Consider the following 24,398-nt stretch of genomic DNA (forward strand, 5'->3'; position numbering starts at 1 on the left):
ATGTACTGAAATACACAGCTGAGGGGAGCAGTGGGTGAGATAGGAGAGGTCTGCCAATGCCATGTGGGTTGCTCCCTGGCTGGCCAGAGACCCAACTACCAGCTGTAGTGGCTGGCAGTAGCTTGATAGCGCTGTCTTTAACCCCTGCACCACCAGGGAGGCCCTCTCCTTATCTTTACATGAGGGGGTCAAACTATATGATCTGTGAGCACCATCCCATACTAGTTATTTATCATCATAACCAGACAATTTCCATAGTCTTGTAGTCCTCTGTTTCTACTGGATTCCAAGCCACTGAAGAGCAGACAAGATGAGACAATGACTGTCATGTGAATGCCACACTGTCAATATCCTTAGGCAAAAATATCTGTTATTCTAAACAGATAAATCAATTTATAACAATGTTTTTATTTATTAATTAAAGTATAGAGGGTGTTTTTTTTTTTTTTTTTTTAAGTAAAGAGATGGCTGGGAAGGAAGGGAAGAAAATAATCATATTAAAAAAACAGTTTTTATTTGGAATTCCCAGAAACTTGTAAAGTAGCAGGAGGAAAAAAAAAGTATTGGGAATATACTAAAAGACAATGATTATAAAAGGAGCTGAGGAAATGCTGAGTTACAACTTCCTAGAGGGAAAATAAGTTTCCTAATAAATTATTGTATAACCTGAAGTTTTTATACTTCTTGTAGGATACTCTCCTAAGGGAAATGTACTGCTTTTGGGGAACCAGACTGACTTTGGAAGGGATTAACCTGTGTTGAGTGGAGATGTCCCGTCAGAGCCACCTACAGCGTATAAGAACCCTCCTAACACAGCCACGGCCACACCCAGTCTTCTGGTACTCATAGAGGCCACTCGAGTCCACTTGTTCTCCTTTGGATCATACCTGCAATGACAGAAACCAAAGACTGAATGCATGTTTTTATTAAGTGAAGCCTTTCTCATAAGGTAGGAAATCATGCTAAATACATGTTGAATATGTAGACCAACTTGGACAAATGCAGAGAATCTAACATTTTACTTAGTTATTAGGAAAAGAAAATCTTAAAATTTGTACCTGTGTCCATTATTAAGCTATTTTCTATACTCTGACTTACAATGCTGGGATTAGAACTCTGCAAACTACAGTTCTCCTTTGCCAAGTTGGCTCTCTATTAGATTCTTTTTTTTTTTTAAAGACTTATTTATTTATTTATACAAGCACTGGGTACAGTCAGAAGCACGGGAGGATGAGAGAATTCACCAGAGCCAGAGCAGGGAGCAGAGCAGGCAGCAGGACCGAAGTACACTGCTGATGGGAGCAGCGGGTGGCAGGAGAGATCTGCGCGCCATGCGGGACCCTCCTCCAGTGGCCAGGGAGCAGCTGGGGATCGAACCGGCGCTGCAGAGGCTGCGGGCAGCTTCGCAACCCAGCACTCAACCGCTGCGCCACTGGGGAGGCCCATTGGCTCTCTATTAGATTCTGCCAAAAGGAAGGACTAGACGCTGGAAGTCTAGGGAAGGAAAAGGGACTTCTTCCTTTCTCTTGCTTGCCACCCATCAGTGTTGTCTCAGCACTAGCCCTCCACTGTGACTATACCAGTTAATCTCAATTTCTAGCCTTTTTCTGGCACTGCTAAAACTAGCCGTGTGTTTTTCTTGGAGGTTTTAGTTGCAGCTCTGTGAGGCACCTCCTCTGAGCATCTGGGGTGATATACCAGTGTTCCAGTTATCCAGTGTTGTTTAACAAATCACCCCAAATTCAAAACAATAGTGATTTTATTAACTGTTTCAATGGGCCAGGAATTTGGAAAGGGCTTCACAGGCAGCTCTGGCTCAGGTTTTTTATATGGTGGCTGTCAAATCGTGGCAGGGACTAAAATAGCAAGGTGCTAATGCTACAGAAGTGGCTGGGAATCTCTCCACGTAGCCTCAGGGCATCCCAGATAAGCTATTTGGGCTTACTCTCAGCATGGTAAACTCAGAGAGTGTTAAACTTCAAAGGTGAGAGCTCCAAGAGATTCATGTTTAAGATGCATTACCTTTTATAACCCAGCCTCCACAATTACATAGTGCTACTCCTCCCATGCTCATACCAGCTGGGATTCAAGACCTCTCGGTGAGGAGTGTCAAAGTCAAATTGTATGAAAAATGTGAGATGGCAGGTACTGCTGTTGTAGTCATCTTTGAAAAATACAAAGTCCCCAAATCAGCCAGGCAGCTATTCCTCCATAGAGGTGTGAGCTGGCCTGCAGAGCACCTTCTCCCAACTAAGAGAGACTGTCAGCTGCAGGCAGTACAGTTGCTGACGTTCCTCACTCTGTGGTGTCTCTTTCCCAAACTTCTAGGGTCTAATAACTATGTCCTTTCCTTGGTTTTCCCAGTCCAGTTACTTCAGTGTCCTGGTTTCATTTTTATCAGCCCTTTAATACCTGTTAGCTGATTTAAAAAATTTTAAATTCTCTCTATTAAAATAACTGGTATGGTTTCTTCTTCTTTTTAATTGACTTTATCTGATAAATTACTAGCATTCAGAAGCAAATATGACAAAATCACTTGGAATAGTGTTTGGGTACTTTATTACATGGAAAATTCTGTAAGTATATTAAGTGCTCTTTACCAAACACTATTAATATTACAAGAAATATAAAATAAATGATACATTCTTAAGAAGCAAGTGAGGGGGACAGCACATAAGGAAAAACCTCAAAAAATTAACGATGAATTAGTTTATAAAGATGAAAGCAGAAATATAAATGCTGGTGAACTGGAAATCCTGAAGAATTATGTTTTATGAGTCTCTTATGGTCTGTTCTTTCCATTTTGTTTGGATATTTCATATTAATTGGTCTTTGAGTTCATGAACTGTCTTCTGCTATATCTAGGCTCAATCAGTGTAATGCAGAGTTTAAAAAATTAGGCCATGTCTTTCATCTTCCTAGACTTTAAGATCAACTGAAAACTTTTTGCTTAAAGCCGAGGAGAAACTCACTGCACAGTGGATCCCCTCGTATCTTAAATTGGTTCCTTTAAAGAGCCTTCTATAGCCTCTAAAAATAACTGAAAATAACTTAAAAAAAAATCACCTCTCAACAATGTTGAGGCAAGACACACCATCCTGGCCACCCACAGCATAGAGAAAGCCTCCAAGCACTGCCACACCAACACTTGTCCTGCAGGTGCTTGTAGGAGCCACATCACTGCTCCATTGGTTTGTTTTGGGGTCATACCTGCAAAGAACACAGCAAAAGTGGAGTCTGTATTACACAAAGTTTACCTGTGTTTACATATTCAATAATATATGTATTCTTCCTACATTTGGGACTGATCAATAACTAAAGCATATGAAAGTCTAATTTATTTTCATTTTTTGAAAATCATCTTTACATACAAGTTACATGTGACTATATTTCCTTTTAAAAATCTTTTTAAAATGTTATACATAAAGCTAAAGTTTCCTTTGAGTTTTACCCAAATTCTGGTGTCTTTCTATTTTGATTTACTAGTGCATCATTCAAATCTTTTCTTGAATGATTTTTAAATAGGTGTAAGTTTTAAAAGAGCTTTTTTTTTTAAGGTTTATTTATTTATGCATACAAGAGCTGGGGCACAGGCCAGAGATGCGGGGTGTGAGAGGATTCACCAGAGACAGAGTGAGGTGCAGAACAGGCAGACAGACTGAAATACACTGCTGAGGGGAGTAGCGGGCGAGTCAGGAGAGGTCTGCCTCGCCATGTAGGTTGCTCCCTGGGCAGCCGGGGATCGAACTCGTGCTGCAGAAGGTGCGGATTGCTTCTTAGTGTGGGGCTTAACCCCTTGCGCCACCAGGGAGGCTTAAAAGAATTTTAAATAGGTATAAGTCTATCCATATATATATTTCTTTATATGAAAGCATGTTTTCTTTACATAAATAATAACTGGCATTGTTCTTTTACTCAAAATATTTTAAAGATCAATTTCTGAGATTTTTCCCTTGAACTATTTCATTATACTTTGTGCAATGTTATTTAGCCATAGTCCTATTGTGTATCCTGAGGTTGTTTCTGACATTTTGCTATAAAAAAGTGATTACTTTAGGGCCTCCTGGTGGTGCAGGGGTTAAAGTCTCAGTGCTATTAATTTATCGTCAGCCACTACAGCATGAGTTTGATCTCTGGCCAGGCAGCTAATTCACATGGCACAAAAGACCTCTCCAGTCTCACCTGCTGCTCCCCTCAGCAGTGTAATTCAGTAGATCTGCCTGTTCTGCTCCTCACTCTGTCTCTGGTGAATTCTCTCACCCCCCCACCAGGTTCCTCTGGCCTATACCTCAGTTCTTGTATGCATAAATAAATAAAAATAAATCTTAAAAAAAAAGTGATTAGTATAGTTTTCCTTGTGCAAATTAATGATGATAAGTACAATTACTGGGACATAGAATATGCTCATTTTTAATTAAAAAATTAAAATTCTACCCAATTTCTCTATTCGTAGTGATATCAATTTTATTTTTCTTCAATTTCATTATTTTTTAAAAAAATTAATTAGGTGGTGTTCTTTTTATAACTTCTTGATATAAAAGTATGATTTACTTATTTTCCCATCTTTCTTATTTTCAAATGAATGCAGTTGAAATGTTTCAAATTTTATAATGCATATACATTTGCTTTTGAATACCTTTGTTGCATTCCACACATTTTGAAATATATGTGCCAACTGTTATTAAAGTTGTAAATATTTAGTCACTTCCCTCATTTCTTTAACTCATCACTTTAAGTATTCTTTTAAAAACACTTATATGTATGTGATCCCTTTTAAAGAAATTTCTTAGCTACTCAATCTGTACCTCTAAACTTCAGATGCTACAAGGGTCCTAGGTAAAAAAGCAGATTTTGTGAACAGTAGAGAAAAAAATCTCAAATAGACCTTACTTACCTTTCAACACTATTGAGATAAGAGGATCCATCATGGCCTCCTACTGCATATAACAGGTCATCAAGAACACTGACCCCAACTCCACATCTTCTTTTGCTCATTGAAGCGACCATTCGCCATTCACTGGCCTGTGGGTCATATCGTTCAACACTGGAAATGGCATCTCCACTGCACCAACCCCCAACTGGGGAAGTAATAGAAATGGTCAGATACCCACCTTAAAGCACAGATTCTAGCACTCACTGTTAACTTTAAAATTTTGACCTAATGCTTGAACTTTTCTTTCTTTCTTTTTTTTTTTTTTTTTTGTGGGACCCTCGTCAGCAGCCAGGGAACGAACCAGCACTGCAGAGGCTGCGGGCAGTCTTGCAGCCAGCGCTCAACCGCTGCGCCACCAGGGGAGGCCCTGAACTTTCCTTTTTCTTTCTTTCTTTTTTTTTTTTAAAAAAAGATTTATTTATTTATTTATTTATTTATTTATTTATTTATTTATTTATAGAAGAACCAGGGTACAGGCCAGATGCGAGGGAGGGTGAAAGGATTCACCAGAGACAGAGCGGGGAACAGAACAGGCAGACTGATGAAATACACTGCTGAGGGGAGCAGCGGGCGAGACAGGAGAGGTCTGCCGCGCCATGTGGGAGACCCTCGACCAGCTGGCTGGGATCGAACAGGTGCTGCAGAGGCTGCGGACAGCTTCACAGCGTGACGCTCAACTCCCTGCGCCACCGGGGAAGCCAAATGCTTGAACTTTTCTAAAAGCAGGCCAAAACATAAGTTATAGTACTGGGATTGTTGGAATTTCTACTTACTTTTCCAAAAACATTGGTATTAGTATTTTACGAGTATGGAAAGGACACCAATCCAAATCAAATTGGGAGGTAATGTGGTATTTAATGACAAGAACACTGGATTTGTTTAGTGAGAAAACTGGGGCTTGAGTATTGCCTCTACTAGTTATGTGATCTTGGAGCTACCCTATAAACTACCTTATTTGCAAAATAAGGTAATACTCAGAACAGCAGGTTCAAACCGAGTTCCATAAAACTTCTCTGAGTACTCCATGAAAAACAGTATGATTACGGCAGATATATTTGTTATTCTTTCAGACAATCTATTTCAATTCAAAATAAAAGATTCTGGTGCTTAAAAAATTAAATAAGATTATACTTAATCTGAGAACATTGGAAAATGAGTGTTTTCTGGGAGGGGTCTCAGACTAAAATGGGAATGATGTTTTTAACCTTCTTCTAGATGGATCTGAAAATTTCAAATCTCAATGTGTTGTACACATTTTATGTTTTATAGTTTCATTTTTTATTTTTAATATTTTAACTTTTAATCAGTATATTTAATACTAAACCATGCTAGTTTTTATGTATACTGATTTGCTTAAATTTGAATTTTGTTCTAGGATATATGCCAGGAGTTTCAATAGCAGAGAAAACATCTTAAATTACAAAATAAAAAATGCCGCAAATGTGAGGGCCATAAGCATTTGAGACAAATCAAATAACTTAGTCATTAAATCTTAGGCACAAATTTATAATGGAGCCATTAAAATTAGCTTTTTATTGGATTACTGGATCCTAATCAAATTACTATTTCATAAGCTTTTTTTTTAATACTAAAGAAAAAATAGGCCTTTAGAAAAATTTAAATCTCTCCTATGACTTATGGAGACAAGAAAAGGCAAGGGTTTTTTCAGTTTCACTGCCTTATAGTGATTTTACGTGCATTATGATTTTCCAGACTACAGGTGACAGCTTACCTGAAACATATCCAGTTATTACAAGCTAAGTTACTATTATAAGCTTATTTTACTGTATTTAGTAAAATAAGCGTACACATAGACCTTGCTACAGAACTCTCAGCAATGTACCTATGGAAAAACTACTGAAAAGGGGGACATGTATTTTACATGTGCAAGATAATGACTCTAAAAAGAATTACTCAAAAAGATTCAGTCAAAAAGTATAACAGTAATGAAGGTACGGTTCATTAAAACCATAAGCAAAAACCAAAACCAAACCAAACAAAAACACAAAAAAATTTTTTTTAAAAGATTTATTTATTTATACAAGCACTGGGTACAGTCAGAAGTGCGGGAGGGTAAGAGAATTCACCAGAGCCAGAGCGGGGAGCAGAGCAGGCAGAAGGACCGAAGTACACTGCTGAGGGGAGCAGCGGGCAGCAGGAGAGGCCTGCATGCCATGTGGGACCTTCCTCCAGTGGCCGGGGAGCAGCTGGGGATCAAACCGGTGCCACGGAGGCTTTGGCTTCGGGCAGCTTCACAACCCAGCGCTCAACTACTGCGCCACCAGGGAGGCCCGAAAAAACACAAAATTTTTAAGCATTAAGAAGCCTAATGAAGGGCCTCCCCGGTGGCGCAGTGGTTGAGCGCTGGGTTGCAAAGCTGCCCGCGGCCTCAGCGGCGCCGGTTCGATCCCCGGCTGCTCCCCGGCCACTGGAGGAGGGTCCCACATGGCGCGCAGACCTCTCCTGCCGCCCGCTGCTCCCCTCAGCAGTGTACTTCGGTCCTTCTGCCTGCTCTGCTCCCCGCTCTGGCTCTGGTGAATTCTCTCACCCTCCCGCGCTTCTGACTGTACCCAGTGCCTGTATAAAACAAAAACAAACAAACAAACAAATAAATAAATAAAACATGCCTCTATTAAAAAAAAAAAAAAAAAGAAGCCTAATGAAAAATGAGAGGCCAAGCCAGAAAATTTATTTGAAGAAATAATAATGGAGAGGGCCTCCCTGGTGGTGCAAGGGGTTAAAATGAAGCTATCCGCAGATATTGCAGCACCAGTTCAATCTCCGGCCATGGAGCTACCCACATGGCACAGCAGACCTCTCCTGATTGGCCAGCTGCTCCCCTCAGCAGTGTATTTCAGTCATTCTGTCTGTTCTGTTCCCTGCTCTGTCTCTGGTGAATCTTCTCTCCCTCTGCACCTCTGGCCTGTACCCTAGTTCTTGTATGCATAAATAAATACATCTTAAAAAAAAAAAATCATGGATGTCCTTTAAAAAAAAAAGAAATAATATGGAGAATCTCTATAATCTGGGAAAGGAACCAGATATCCTGATCCAACATCTCAAAGAACCCTTCCAAAATAATGTGAAACAGACACACCCAAGTCACATTATAATCAAACTGTTACAAACTAGTGACAAAGAATACCAAAAGTATCCAGAGAAAAGATTTACATACAAGGAAACAGAATTAGGCTATATATGGACTTCTCAGTGTCAACTTTTCAGGCAAGAGAGGAATGGTAGAGATACTTAAATTCTTCAAAGAAAAATATTTCCAATCTAGAATACTTTATCTATCCAGACTATTATTCAAGACTGCAGGAGGGGTAAGGAATTTTACAAAAAACAAATATTAAAAGAATATATCACGTCAAACTGGCCTTGAAATAAATACTAAAGGGAATATTATAAAATAACAACAAATTTCATCTAGAAGTAACAGACACCAAAATTATACAATGTGGAGGAGGAATAGAGTAAAAATATGGACCATTAGAAAGAGTTTGGAGTTTGAGATCAACCCAGTCAATGGGTCACAAGTATATACCATCAAAAACAAACATCAATATAATTGTCAAATAAAAATCACCAGAAATAACATAAGACAATGGAAATGAAAGCCAGGTAATACATAAAAAGTGTCACTATTCAGTTTGGTCACAGTATATTAAGACACAGACCTGCAAAGAGTACTTCTCCACATCGAATAGGTTTCCGTGGTCTTGTCCTTGGTCCTTGCATTAGTGGTCGTTCTTGAGGCAAGAGGAGATAGTTTTTAGCCTCATCTACCAAGTCCCTGTGAAAAAAATTCTTCCTTTATTTCAAATGTCAAAAACATAGTCAAATTCCAATAAGGTTCAGGAATATGTAAGTGGACAAAGGGAAACAAGCATAAATCAAATCATGAATGTCAGTCAATATTAAGTCACAAACAAGACAGCACTAATGCAAATCACACTGAAATGACTGGTATTTACATCATGACTTCATATCTTCGAGCATATTTTGCCTAAAACTCAAAATGCTTGAGCCAACAATAACTTATGGGAAATTAAAAATCACAACACAGTTACCACCTGCTAGTAAGTAAATGGTAACAGTAAACAGTAATTAAAATAGTTACTCCTTTCTAATGAATTTTATTAGATTCTGCAGAACAGTGGCAAAGTAGCATATCAGCCATGGCACTATATATTTGCGACAGTAAAGTAATAAAAATAGGTAAAAATTGGATTGCTAAAAAAGAAAACACTGTACCATTATTTAATATTAATTTTTATCTGGTACTGTTATGAGTGGTTATGCACAACAACTCTACTGAGGAAGAAAGGATTTTTTTCTCTTTAGCAAGTTATTTTATGAAAAGAATTTAGCAATTATACTTGTTAAATATAATGTCCTAATACTAATACAAACTTTTTTTTTTAAAAGATTTATTTATTTATGTATACAAGAACTGGGGTATAGGCCAGAGGTGTGGGGGGTGAGAGGATTCACCAGAGACAGAGTGGGGAACAGAACAGGCAGATCTGCTGAAATACACTGCTGAGAGGAGCAGAGGGCAAGTCAGGAGAGGTCTGTTGCACCATGTGGGTCACCTTCCTGGATCAAACTTGTGCTGCAGTGGCTGCAGGTTGCTTCATAGTGCTGCGTCTTAACCCCCTGCGCCACCAGGGAGGCCCCTACAAACTGTTTATGTACTTAATCCACTTGAGTCCTTTACGGGATTTAGTGTCTTAATGCAAATTCAATCTGTTACTCTTTTCTCTCTCAACTCTGAAACAGTTTAGAAAACTACAATACATTTTCATTTCTCTAAGTTATTTTATGTAATAAAGAGTAATTTATTACTGCTGGACTAGTCCTAGACATGACCTAATAATGTATTTTTCAATAACATATGGCTTTGCAAAGTTTACTTCTGAGTAAATTTACCCTAAAACCCCCAAACACCTACCCTCGAAACCCCAAGCTGATGACCAAGAGTTTTTTCTAGCTTCCTCAGCCTTAAAAACAAAGACTGATCTAATAATAGCTGGTTTTTAAGATGTTCAGGGGTTCCTAGAAAGTGTACTATTAGCAAGCCAACACAAAATTAACATTAATACAACAACCATGTCCTAGATCCTGTTTTAAGGGCTTAATAAATACAAACTCTTAAAAACCATCATAGCCCTATGGAGTAGGTATTAATCCTACACCTACTTTATAGATGAAGGAACTAGCAGAAAGAGACTTGCCTAAGGTCACACAGCTAATAAATGGAGAGGTTAGGATATCAGGCAGTGCCTTTTTTAAAAGTGACTTCATAAGTCCTGTTACCTCCAGAATCAGGATAATCTGATTTATGTATTACAGGGGAGCACGCATAATTCACGATTTTCCTTCTGCTATTGTAAATATTTAGGGGAATTAATTGACACTTATTTTCTAAATTTGAGATAAACATCTAATACCCCTTCTAATATCTCCTGTTAATAAGGACAGGCTTCAGTTTATAGAAAATGTTCTACAGATTTCTGATTCTAGAACAAGTTTCTTTAGCCACCTGGAGAGACTCAAGGGTCAATGTAGTTTAAAGGTCAGAGTACTGGTAAAAGTAATTTATTAAATTTGAAACATATTACAGAGACATTCCAGTAAACTAGGTATTTTGTTTATTCATTTGCTTTGTAAAAGTATTTAGAGTTTCTTTCAATTAAAAAAATTTCATGAAACTGCCTCACCAAGTTCTAGGAGAAATCTATCTATAGCTATTTTAAGAGTTAGGTAGACTTTTAACACTGTCCATAATCTTAGAAAACAAGGGCGGTTCTATTCCCTAAACAGGCATATGTGATAGAATGAAAAAGTACTCCTGACATACTTTTTGACAGAGTCAACAGCATTATTTATCTCATGGAAAAAATTATATTAGCAGAGACTTGCCTCTTCAAATTCAAACTTGCATTAAAATCTTAGAAATCTACCTCTTTATTGCCACTTCTACACCAATAAGCATCACACATAAAAAACTAATGGAATGGAATACTGGAAGTTGAGTCCTTTCTTCTTCCATCTCCTCCTCTTGACCCTAGCCCAGAAGAAAAACCTGTTAAATACTGCCTGATTTCAGCACTAAGAAATACAATTTTTAGAAAGGAATGCAAATAAGGGAATTAGGAGAAAAAAGGAATGCTTAGTTGTTGACTTTTTCCCACTTAGGGCCATCCATACCTGCATTCTTCATCACTTTTGATGAGGGGATCAGAGCCCACAGTACCCACCAGGAACTTGGGACTAAGCAAAGGCAGGCGAACATGCTGTAGCACCTGTAAGATAACAAACACTATTAAAGGCACGAACTCCTGTCTGTAAGATAATTAAGAGAGTATATAACCTATGATCCCCTATTGTGTTTTCAATTATTTTGGTATCTAATTGAATTAATTTATTAATGGGGCTAATTAATAATGAAGAGGGAGAGAAAGGCATAAATACAAAGTTAAATTTATTATAACCATCAACTCAGTAATTAGAATGATCAAAAAACTGAAAGTACACCAACATCACTTTAGAATGTTACTTTAAGCTTTCAGTAATTTAAGTTCTTCTATAATAGCTTATATAACTGGATGCTACTTAATAGTCCAGAAAAATATTCTTAAATTGTTAAAGGCTGTAGTCATAATAATAAGAACATTAAATACTTCATTCAGTGACCACTTAATGCCCCATGTCATCCCTCTCTAATCTTAACTATCTGGTGTGGTTTCCAAGCATAGGGAAGGGAAGCACGATAATCACCATCCTTGCTTTCTTTTATTTTGTATCATTTAGGTTGTAATGTGTGCTACTGCCTAAACCTAGAGTTGATGCAAAACAGTAAGGAAGCAAAGGAGCAAAATGTTCAGAAAGATAAATATTTAAAATGCTTCTGATCACTTACTTCCTTCATTTTTTTAGGGAACAGATAGGCAGTCCTACAGCAACCTTCTCTACAGTCTAATATAAGGGACAGTGATGATGGTTTCTTTTTTGCCAATCAAATATGTAATACTTCATTCACTATAAAGCAGTTATTTAAGAAATATTTCATTCATACCTGGGGCAACTGAGGACGTCTTTCTTGAATACTGTATTTGACCCAGGCCATCACTGCATTGAATACCTGTTCTTCACTTCGGACATTTAGTTCATCACTAGATATTATATCAATGAGTTGATTGGCTGGAAGTAACATAAATTCTTCACTTTCCATCACCTGTTAAAAGGCAGGTAAAAGAAACAACCCTGTGATCATATTTTTTATTTCTTTATTTTTGTTCAGGGTTATTTTGCAACCTTCTATTCTGTAATGGAGCGGAAGTGCAGAAGATTACCAGATACACACAAAAAGGAAACAAAGATAGCAGAACACAGAGGATTTTTAGGACAATGAAACTATCCTGAATACTTCTACAATGTGGATACATGTCATTATTAGGCATCTGTCAAAACCCATAGAATGTAGACCACCAAGAATGAACCCTAACATAAATTCAGGACTTTGGGTGATAATGACAAGTCAAAGCAGGTTTATCAGTTGTAACAAATGTACCACTCTGGTGTGGGATGCTGACAGGGGAACACTGTCCCTATATGGATATGGGGCTATATAGGAACTCTGCTTTCTTCTCAGTTGTGCTGTATACCAAAACTGCTTTCAAAAGAAAGTTTATTAATTTAAAAAAAAAGAGGAACAAGACAGAGTACAGAGGATATAATTAAAATCTAGAAAAAACAATTTTAATTCAAGCAATTTCTTTTTTTCCAAAAGTATCAAAACAAAAATTTATACTCAAAAATAAGCTAACTTACCAAATTTTAACTCCATATATATATATGGAGTTTTCAGAGGGAGATTAACTGCCTCTTAAAGGTCAGAGTCCAGGGCAGAAACACCAAGGATCCAGTTTTATAAAAAAAAAAAAAGTAAGAGTGTCAACAATTCTATAAGCAAGAATGAACATAATGAGGATAGAGTTAGACCTATGAAAACTTCTGAGGACCAAACCACTCTGATATACAGATTTTTCAGATCTTGGGATTTGTGACTGCACTGCATTTCACCTCCATGCTGAGTTTCCTAGTCTTGGGTAAAAGTTAAATTATTGGTACATTCATAGCTTCTCTATGGTAAGTTTATATATACTGATCTATCTATTCATCCATCTATATACAGTCATACATACATTCTTTCGTGTGTGTGTGTGTGTGTGTGTGTGTGTGTGTGTGTCATCTGAATGAGAAACCCTCTGAGATTCAGGAAATCAGATAGGTAACCTGTGAATTTTAGCTGAGATTACTTAACCTAGGTTACTAACATAGAAGTTATTAGAGAGGATGCATTTTACACACTGTGATAGGTTTCAGATTTAGCAAATAAAAATACAGGTTTTAAAAATTGCTGTTTATCTGAAATTTAAATTTAACTGGTAGCCTGTATTTTATTTGGCAACCTTATGTGGCCAAATTTGGAGCCTAGCTTCAGATTAAGTGTGATGACCTTCATAGCAGGCAAATATTGGCTATATCTGCCTCTTACTTTCCTCTAACTTCTATTTTCTTTGTGAAATGCCTGAACATTCCTTTTGGATATTGTCAGAGTATAATTCTTCCCTCCAGGTTAGTGATTACAAATCAGATGTTAATATAAATATCAATGATCACCAAGTTTAAATTTATGAATAAATTAATAATAATTTATTGTAAGTCACTTACAGGAAACATTAGGTTGCAAGACATGAAAACCTGTGTGAGAAAATACTTGTTTGGTACTAAGAACAAAGAGTAAAAATAATGCTTTGGTAAGTCAGGTTAAAATGTCACTTCTTCTTTTCTCACCCACAAGAAAAAGATGTTAATGATCTACTATTCAGACAAATCTAGCACTGAAGTCTATCCTTGAGTCAAACAACTAGGTTAAGAAAATAATGCTTTTAAATACTGGTCTGGGGCCTCCCTGGTGGCGCAGCGGTTGAGCGCTGGGTTGCGAACCTGCCCGCAGCCTCTGCGACGCCGGTTCAATCCCCGGCTGCTCCCCGGCCACAGGAGGAGGGTCCCACATGGCGCGCAGACCTCTCCTGCGGCCCGCTGCTCCCCTCAGCAGTGTACTTCGGTCCTTCTGCCTGCTCTGCTCCCCACTCTGGCTCTGGTGAATTCTCTCACCCTCCCGCGCTTCTGACTGTACCCAGTGCATGTATAAACAAAAAACAAACAAACAAACAAATAAATAAATAAACATGCCTCTATAAAAAAAAAAAAAAAATACTGGTCTGTAGTTTTCTTTCAGAACCTGTGGTTTTGATAGCAGGGTGATCATATTCTTATAAAATGAGCTGGTTAAGTAACCTTTTTTTCCTGAAAGATTTTCTATAAGATTAGTATTATTTCTTCCTTAAATGCTTCATAGAATTCACCATCTGGGACTGGCATGTTCTTTGAGGGAAGGTTTTAAAATTATGAATTCAACTTCCTTCACAGACATTATTATTCTAATTTTGTATCTTGAATCAGTATTTGCAATTTATGTTTTTCAAACATTTTTTCCACTGTGTATCAGTTGTTAAGTTTCTTGGCAAAATCTTGTTCATAATGTACCCTACTATCCCTTTTTTTTCTCCCCCCAAGATTTATTTATTATTTATTTATACAAGCACTGGGTACAGTCAGAAGCGCGAGAGGGTGAGAATTCACCAGAGCCAGAGCGGGGAGCAGAACAGGCAGAAGGATCAAGGTACATTGCTGAGGGGAGCAGCGGGCAGCAGGAGAGGTCTGCGCGCCAAGTGGGACCCTCGCCCGGTGACCGGGGATTGAACTGGCGCTGCAGAGGCTGCGGGCAGCTTCGCAACCCAGTGCCCAACCACTGCGCCACCAGGGAGGCCCCCTACGATCCCTTTTAATGTCTAAGGAATTTATAGTGGTGTCTTCTCTTTTTATTTCTGCTAAAATTTGTGTCGTCTTGCTCCCTTTTTTATTGATTACTATAGAGGTTCACCTTTTTTTCCCAAAGAACCACTGATTTTTGTTTAAAATTTTATTCTATTCCTCTTTCTACTTCCTTTGGGTTAAATATGCTCTTCTTTTACTGTGGTTTACTGTGGTTACAAAAGTAACCACTGGAACAAAAATATAAACCTTTTTATAGACAAAAGGAAATGAAAAGAAAAAGACACTATATAGAGAATGAAATACAGTAAACTAAGTCAAACACTTTGTAAAACACAACAGTTGAGAACAAACATATCAGTGACAGCAATAGATAAAAGCTAACTTTAGTTGCCCATTTAAATAAAAAGATTTTCAAAGTGACTTATAAAGTAAAACCTAATTCTATGTAGATTAAAAAAAATAGCTAAATCATGATGCAAAAATGGTGAAGGGATGGGCAAAGAAACATCAGACAAATGGAAACAACTACTTCTCCATGACCAAAAATACCATAAACAGAGATGAAAAGTAAAGCAAACTGGGGGAAAAAAAGGTTATAACATATATTAAACAAACAAAACAGGCTATCACTGTTAAGACAGAGAGAAAAGGTGACAAACATTATGGAGAAAACATAATGGAGAAAAAAAGACCAAAAATCAAAAAGAAAGATGAGCAAATGCTATTTAAAAACTCATAAAAGCAGACCTTAAACATATGAAATATATTCACTTTTTTTTTTTTTTTTAAAGATTTCTTTATTTATTTATACAAGCACTGGGTACAGTCAGAAGCGCGGGAGGGTGAGAGAATTCACCAGAACCAGAGTGGAGAGCAGAACAGGCAGACTGATGAAGAAGTACACTGCTGAGGGGAGCAGTGGGTGGCAGGAGAGGTCTGAGCGACATGTGGGACCCTCGCCCGGCAACCGGGGATTGAACCTGTGCTGCAGAGGCTGCAGGCAGCTTTGCAACCCAGAGCTCAACCGCTGCGCCACTGGGGAGGCCCTGAAATATATTCACTTTTAAAGAGAAATGCAAATACAAAATCACACTGAGATTCTATTTTGTCTATTAACTTGGCAAAAATACAAAAGGTTGACAATATATTTTGTTGTAAATAATTTTGAGGAAACAGTAACCCTCATTTATCACTGGTTGGAATGGTTCAATCCCTACAGAGGGTAATTTGGTGATATTTACAAAATTACATATGCAATTATCCTTGGCTCTCAATACCAATTCTAGGGATTCATCTGAAAGACAAAAGTCCAGTGATAGCAAAATATTTACATACAAGGCTAACCATTGTTTATAATGGTAAAATATTGAACACTGTCTAAATGTTCAAACTCTGGTGCCAGAGACAAGCACTGGTACATTCACACATGGATACAAAGCTGCTGTGAAGACTCAATAAGGAGGCTCTATATGAGCTGATATGAAATGAATTCCAGAATATCTTAAGTAAAAGAATGCAATAGCAAACATACAGAATGCTAGCTTTTGTGCAGGAAAAGAAATGGAAATTAAAAAAAAAAATCTGCTAATTTTTGCAAAAGTATAGGAAGGATAAACCAGACTACAAAGTATCCAAATAATAAATGGCAATAGACTATAGTTCTTTGATTAGAATCAATCGATTACTTTGAACAAGAAGAATTCTTTTACAGCAGAATTAGATAGAAAAATGAAGTTAAAAAAATAATAGTTTGTTCCTACCCCAAATATGTCTTTGGCAAAAGGATGATTGTATGAGAGGGGTTCTGAAGGCTGGGTGGGAGGGTGTTTTGAAAAAAGATATTTATATGTAAACTTCTCTCAAGATTCCTCACTGCGGGGCCTCGCTGTTGGCACATGGGTTAAAGTCTCAGGCTATCAAGCTATGGCCAGCCACTGCAGCATGAGTTCGATCCCCGCCAGGGAGCTAACCCAATGGAGGCAGCAGATATCTCCTGTCTCTCCCGCTGCTCCCTTTAGCAGTGCATTTCAGTAGATCCACCTGTGCTGCTCCCCAGTCTGTATCTGGTGAATCCTCTCAGTCCCTGTACCTCTGGCCTACACCCCAGTTCTTGTATGTATTAAAAAAAAAGATTCCTCACTGCACTACAAGACCTAATGTCTTTATGTCTTTTCCATGGAGAAGGCAGAACTTCCACCTGTGTTGATGCGCCTTCCTTGGCAAACTCTTTCACTGACCTTCCCTCCCCCTGCACCCTCCGAACCTATTGTCATAAGCTTAGCTATTTAAGAAGACATCTGAAGTTATGTGGTGAGTTACTCAGATTTGTGGGGACCATCTCATGTGTATAGGAGATGTACTACTAAACTTTTTTTTTTAACTTTTCTCAATCTACCTGCTTCTTGCTTGTCAGCCTAGAAGAATCAAAAGGGCTGTAGGCTGATTTCCTTTGTGTTCTGACAGTTTGTATCCAACCCAGAGACACTTCACAGGCTAAACATTTTTTGTTTCTGAAAGCTGCCCTGGAAAGAGAATCCATGTCTCATGAGAGCTGGATAAAAGGTCAGAATTCTTACCAGGTCAGACTTCCAAATCTCTGTCCATTAGGTACAGAGGCATGGAATGATGAAATTGCTCTTCTCTCTAAATTTGATTGGTAGGAAAAAATATTGTTGAAGCTAACTTCTTGGGTATTGTGTGACTATTTTAGCTTTAAGAATTTTGTTCTTATTGACAATTCATTGCTTTTCATCACTCCTAAAAGACTTGACACTGGCTCCCAAAAGAAGGCTCTGTCTTCCTTTTTCTTTCAGTCTCCCTTGAGATTTTATTTTCAGGATTTTTTTAGAACTGAGATCTGGTCGTGTTTTGTTCACATTATGCACTATGTGAGGTTCAGGTAAAGGTCTTCAAACCTCAAGGTACTGTTCTGCTCTATTCCATGGGTAGAAAATTTGGGTTCCAGGATCTTCCTCCCAAGTTGTTCCAGACTTGATGTTTGGAAAAGTTCCCTCCCTCCTCTATCCAAGGCTGTTTTCTGTATTGTCACTATAAGAAGGAAACATATTAATGTGCACTGAGATTAACAGTTATTACTAAGCAAAGCTTGGAAAGCAAAAAGCTACAAATGCCATTGGACATGGGTCAAGCATTTAAGAGCCATTAGAGTACTAGTCACCTCAGAAAGAAATCTCCCCTGGAAGGATGAACTGGTTACAGTTCTGGCTCCAAGACATCCATCCCAAAATTACAAAAAAAAAATCTGTTATTCCAAAAGGTGCCTTTGGGAAAAAGATGATTTCATGGGAGGGATTCTGAAGGTTGGGTGATTGGTTTTGAAAAAGACATGTACATGTAAACAACTCTGTACTGCCAGGACTTAATCTCCTTACTTCTTTTCTATGAGAAGGCAGAACTTAAATATCCCTACCTTTGTTTACTGTGCCTGCCTTGGCAAACTCCCTGGCTCACCTTACCCCTTTCTATCTCCAACCTCCTTGTTTTAACATTGTAATTTACTTGGTTTTGGTGGTAAATTTGAATATATAAACTTGTAGTAAATTTGTATATATAAAACTTCTTTTTACTTTCTCTTATGAATCTGCCTGATGCCTGAAGAACCAAGAGGGCTATGGAATAATTTCCACTGTGCTCCAACAATAGTAACTGAGTCAGGCAGAAATTACCAAAGGATGCTAAAATCTGAATGAAAGTTTGACTAGAACAAATAATTACACATTCAAAGCATCTCTCCATAAAAGTTCTTACTAAATACAAAAGGAAAAAAAATAAGGGAGACAGTTTGGGGACTCCCCTTAACCAAGTGATCAAAAAATACACTGAAGTGTTCAGGAACAAAGGAATATGATGTAAGCAATAAACCTCCAAATTTTTCAGAGAAAAAACTTTTACATAACTAGAAAATAAACAAATGTGGGAAAATATTAACAACTGCTGAATCTAGGTAAAGGGTAAGAAAGGTTTCTTTTCCCCTATAATTTCTTGTAAATTTAATTTTTTTTTAAATAAAATATTTTTTCAGTCTGAAAGTCAAACACTGGTATCTTAATTGCACAGAAGGGTGAGTATCCTTTCAAATGTTTTACATTTGAGTATCTGTTTTATACACATTGCTTATTCATACCTTGTCCATTTTTCTATTGTGCTTTTCATGTTTTCTTTTCCTTACTTGAATTAGTGTGACTTTTATGGGAATGAGTGTTTTATCATTTGTTGTGAATGTTCCAAGTATGTTCTGAGTTTGATGTGACTTTTTGATTTAGCTTATGGTGCTTTTTTGCTGTTGCTATAAAGAACAAAATTTAAAAATTTCTATGCTATCAAACTTACCATTCTTCTTTTATGGGTTATATCATGGTTAAATTTTTAAGCCACAATTTAAGTATTATAACTTAATTACTATGCTGACGACTTCTAAATTTTAACTTCAGTCTAACCTCTTTCCTAAGACATACAAAACAGTTGCAAGCCTCAAACTGAATATATCTACAACAGAATGCATGACCTTACCTCCTAAAATTGTTCTCTCCACTACTTTTGCAGTACAAATTCCCAGAAAAGGGACTGCTGAGTCAAAAAGTATTTGCAAAAAATATGCAATGTTGATAGATACTGCCAAATTCCCCCTCAAAGGGGTTGTACACCAGCAATGTAGCTGTTTCTCTGTCAACAGGGTATGAAATCAAACTTCTGGATATTTTTAATCTGACAAATTATAAATATTTAATCTGATAGATAAAAAAAGTCCTTTGATGTAATTTAATTCATGTTTTGGTTATTATTAAGCTTGGGCAAATTTTTATATATTTAAGGTAATTTGAAGTTCTTGTTTACTGCCCAGTTTTCTATTAGGGCATTAGTCTAGGTTATTGACCAACAGGAGTCCTTGATATATTAAGAAGATTTTGTGATATATGAATTGCAAATAATTTTCCAAAGTTTGTCTTTGGCTTTTGTCTTGTTATTTTGTTTTACCATGCAAAATTTTATTTTTTATTTGTATATATCAAATATATCAATATTTTCTTTTATGCCTTCTGGGTTAGTCAATTAGAAAGGTCCTCTTCATTTTAAGATTATATAGGAAAATTGCTCCATTCATCTTCTAATATTCTCATTGTTTTACTTTTGTATTTTTAAATCTTTGATCAATTGGATTTGTCCTGTAGTATAGAAAAGTGATACTAAAGTGTAAAAATGGACCATGTCTTTCTTTTGCTTAAAACCTTTCAATGGTTTTCTATTGCTCATAAGATTAAATTTCAAATTCTTAAAATAGTTTATTAACTCCAATGTGATCTGGCTCTGTTCTTTGTGTAAAATCATTATGTAACATCCTCCCTTTTGTTCCCTTAGTCTTACTGGGTTTCTTTCCGCTCCTCAAACTAGTTAGGTTTCTTCATGCCTCAGAATTTGGACGAGCTGTTCAGAACCAAAGTTAATTCTCTCTGTAATACACTGTTAAATTATTCCGTACTTTTTGTAGTACTGATTAACTGTTATATACTTTTGTAACTATGCAGTTACTGGCTATTTTTCCTGCTAGATTACAAGCTCCATGAGAACAATTACTCTAGGCATTCTGGTCATTAGCACAGATTTTCTTCTCCAGTATAGTGGCTAAAATACAGCTTTAGAAATATCTGTTAAATGGAATAATAGGTTTGATGAAAAAAAATTTTGATAGCATTTAATTTCACTTTTTCTGATTATTAGTGTACCAAATTATTTCTGATCTATAATTTATTTTGCTAATCTATATAATAAGGAAGGAAATGCTCATGCAAATGACCAATACCAGGTATCCTATCAGACACAGAGCTCTTATGAATAAACTCCTTAGCCTTTTATGAATATGGCTAGGGAGAAGTGATCTATGAACTTTAACTTGTACTGACAGAACACAACGTTGGCCTCGCAAATAAAAATCAGGCTTAGACTCTATAGCAACTTACTTCTTTGATATTTTGAGTTAGAATCAGCAGTATATACCCAAGCAGATAGGTATCAGGGAGCAGATGTGAACTCATAGGGCTTGCCTGACAAATATGTTATGAATGAATTCAAACCACCAAGTACAACTCACCTCTTGAAAGTTATGTTGAGTAAACTTGTCTGCTATCCTTAGCAACTCACGACATGAATGTGTGTCAGCAAAAGCTCGAATGCCCAGGCAGTTAGAAGGATCTAATTGTCTCTTTAAGAACTCACAGCAGGCTTCCTGTATTTCTGCCAGCTGGAGGAGGCAAGCAGCTGGCAGAAGGGTCTGAACATTGCCCTCTTCCACAGTTATCTGGGAGGTATATGCAAAGTCAATCAGTAGTTCCATAGCCCTCTCATCTATGTCTCGGATCACTACTTCTGTCTGGCGGCTCTCTGCCAGTTCTCCTGTAAACATAGCTCGGAAGTAGGGACTACAGGCTGACAAAATGACTCGATGGGCATATATCTTCTTAGCGCCCACAACTAGCACCACATCGCATAATTCCCGGTGCTTTCTTAGAAGGTTAATCACTTCCAGAGTTTGTCGAGGGTGCTTGTCTGAGATATAGGGCATACGGGCAGGTTGGGGAACCCCTTCTGGAAGTTTGTTGGGGTCTCCAAGGGTGCAGCGACTTGTTACATCCATTCCAGTCTCTCCTGGTCGAATGTTGGTACACCTGCAGGAATGGGGAGGGGGAAGAGAGAGGAGATGGTGGCATATTATCACTACTGCTACAAAGTGTTCATACATCAAGAGATGGGGATGTTTGCAGATAACCAAAAAAAACAGAACTAGGTGCCCAAAGGGCTCCCTTTCTAAGAACTCTGGAAGTCTCTTAAAGAATAAGCAGAATTCCAAATAAGAGCACTTTCAAATGCACTCCCATAAAATAAGGTACATTTTTTTAATCTCAGTAGCAGACAGACATCTTTTACAATTGCCTACAATAAATTAATAAAGACACATGGAAAACATTTGTAAATGATTCTCCGCATAAAACAGACCTATGAATTTTAATTCTTTAATCTGCTTTAACCAAAATTTTGACATTTACCATTTTTCTAAGACACGAAAATGTTCATTTCTCATTATTACTTGGTAATATTTAAAGTTCCTCCAAGGTAAAGCTCAAACTCTATAAAATATAGTCTAGTACATGAAATTATCAGAAGGAAAATAGGCCAGAGTCCAAGAAATTAACTTTATATGTACTACTATATTTCCTTTATTCTACTCTACAGTTCTCACAGTTTATATAATCACAATGGTTCTGAATAAATAAAAAACAAAACTAAAATTAAAAAATCACAAGCACAGTAACTAAAAGTAGCATGTTAGTAGAGTGCTATAGTTAATTGCTGAGGGTCAAACATAATTCAGAGGATTCTCTGAATGAGAGGAAAGCTCAGAATTAAACTCTGACATGGAAGAAAACTGAGGTATCAATTATTGGATAAACACATGCTATTTGTCAGTATGAAAAGCTTTATATAATTTTAAGTCAATATTTATATTTCAAAAAAACTGCTATTAAATCAATCACGTGCATGTTAAGAGAAAATATAGAAACAACTGTCTAGTTATTTATAACAGTTAGTCCCTAAAATGGGAAAGAATCAAATCAAATATGTTAGAAACCATTACAGGGTTAAAATTCCTTCCCTTGCATAAGTTGGACTGAGTCAAACCACAGATATCTAAAAATGTTTTATCAGATCTTAAATTAGCACTTCCTTTTTCCACCCAACAGTGACCCTTGGATACAAACCTGTTACAGGTTTGCCCCACTATTTGAAAGTATAGTTTTCTTATAAATCCTTCCAGAAATGGCATAAAGTCTAGAAGCAAATACCATTTACGTGGAAACATTTTTGAGTGTTCCTAGACCCAAAAATAACCTCTCCAATCATAACATCTAACATATAAAACCTAAAGTAACTAGTAAAAGCAAGAATGATGTGGTAAATACGTAGCCTGTATAAAGCAGTTTCCACAGAAGGAGCTTGGTGGAGCCACTCTTGCTGTTGGGGTGTATGCTGCTTTTAGAACGGCTATTGCAAAAAAATGCTCAACACTATTTTTGATATTCTGCCATTTGTCCTAAAAGCCAAAATTCTTTTGAGATATCTTTCTGAATGTAGTTAGTGAAAACAAGTACCAATGCAGGTCTTTCATAAAAGCAAAGTAGCATAATGTGAAGTTTGGAAAAGTAAGGGATACCTGTATCATAATTTTGATATTTACTAGGAATCTTTAGAGCTATAGCTACCATAAACTTACAAAGCAAACTTTGAAATCAGATAGACCTGGGTTAAAATCCTAGTACTGTCAATTCCTGGACAAGTTACTTACCCTTTCCAATACTCAGTTTCTTTGGTTCTAAATGAATAAGGATCTCCCTCATAAGTAAAGATTAAAGAAGATAATTATTATAAAAACTTGTGTTCAGTGCTTGCTACATATTAAGCATTTTTAAATTATGCTGTTGTAGTAACATAACTATCTTTATTCTTTTTAGATAAGGCGGTTATGCTTCTCTATATTAAAGTCAAATTTAAGATAATATGCTTCAAGAGTTTAAGTGAAAAAATCCCACTCCTTGCTCCAGATTATGACATTTCTGTTTTTGACTCTAAACTTACTGAGCAATCTTCAATGACTAATTCTTCCAAAGGTATCATGTTATTTAAAAGGGAGTAGGTAGGGGCCTCCCTGTAGGCTAAAGTCTCAGTGCTATCAAGCTCTTGCCAGCCACTGGGGCCTAAGTTCGATCCCCAGCCAGGGAGCTAACCCACATGGTGCAGCAGACCTCTCCTGTCTTGCCCACTGCTCCCCTCATCAGTGTATTTCAGTAGATCTGCCTGCTCTGCTCCCCACTCTCTCTGGTGAATCCTCTCTCTCCGCACCTCTGGCCTACACCCCAGTTCTTATATGTATAAGTAAATAAAAATAATTCTTTAAAAAAATAGAAGTGTATAGGTGACTCCAGCATTACTGGATTTTAGTTCAGTTTCATGTGAGCCTCAGAAAGTAAACATCCGTGACAGTGTAGTTATAATATAGAGCAAGTCTTGTAACTGCCCTGAATGGGGCAGTATCAGTGTATTCCCTCCAAAGCTGCAGAACTGAGAACAATTACAGTACAGTGAAATACTAGAATGTTGAAAGAGTCCTCTGGGAAGGAAAGGAGACAAGCAGGGAAGAAGAAACTGCATTCACATTACAAAAGCATAATTTGAAAACAAAGAACATGGTTCTCCTTTCTCCAATAGCAACCTGTTTTTCCAAAGTATTTATAAATTTAATCTTTCTGTGCTTCTGCTTGCAGATGAGTATGTATCTTAGAGTACAAACTATTCATAATTCTGGACAGTACTGTTTATGCTTGATGATTTAGAGACTGAAAGCTAAGTAAAGAATACTTTTTATCACCCACATAAACAAACAAGAAAGCTTTTAACTGCAGTGCTTAATGGTGCCTTGTATGTAGTAGATGCTGGAAGAATAAATCATGGTTAGCAGTGGTACAATCTAGCTTCTTTAAAATGA

The 24,398-nt window shown here is 37.1% G+C and overlaps 1 protein-coding gene across 2 annotated transcripts in view; it reads right to left on the minus strand.

Annotated features, from left to right (window-relative positions):
- The window catches only part of KLHL20 (kelch like family member 20), a 43,981-nt gene that overhangs the window by 6,619 nt on the left and 12,964 nt on the right, over positions 1-24,398 (minus strand). For both annotated transcript variants that reach the window (XM_054693463.1, XM_037506459.2), the window contains 7 exons: positions 20,952-21,525; positions 12,018-12,176; positions 11,150-11,244; positions 8,614-8,729; positions 4,895-5,078; positions 3,067-3,210; positions 754-887 (listed from right to left, as the gene is read on the minus strand). In XM_054693463.1, the coding sequence (XP_054549438.1) occupies positions 754-887; positions 3,067-3,210; positions 4,895-5,078; positions 8,614-8,729; positions 11,150-11,244; positions 12,018-12,176; positions 20,952-21,494 (1,375 nt within the window). In that variant the 5' untranslated portion in view covers positions 21,495-21,525. The remainder of the gene's footprint in view (positions 1-753; positions 888-3,066; positions 3,211-4,894; positions 5,079-8,613; positions 8,730-11,149; positions 11,245-12,017; positions 12,177-20,951; positions 21,526-24,398) is intronic.

The sequence above is a fragment of the Talpa occidentalis genome, unplaced genomic scaffold (assembly GCF_014898055.3).
Source record: "Talpa occidentalis isolate TD23 unplaced genomic scaffold, MPIMG_talOcc4v2.1 talOcc4.12, whole genome shotgun sequence".
Taxonomy (NCBI): Eukaryota; Metazoa; Chordata; class Mammalia; order Eulipotyphla; family Talpidae; genus Talpa; species Talpa occidentalis.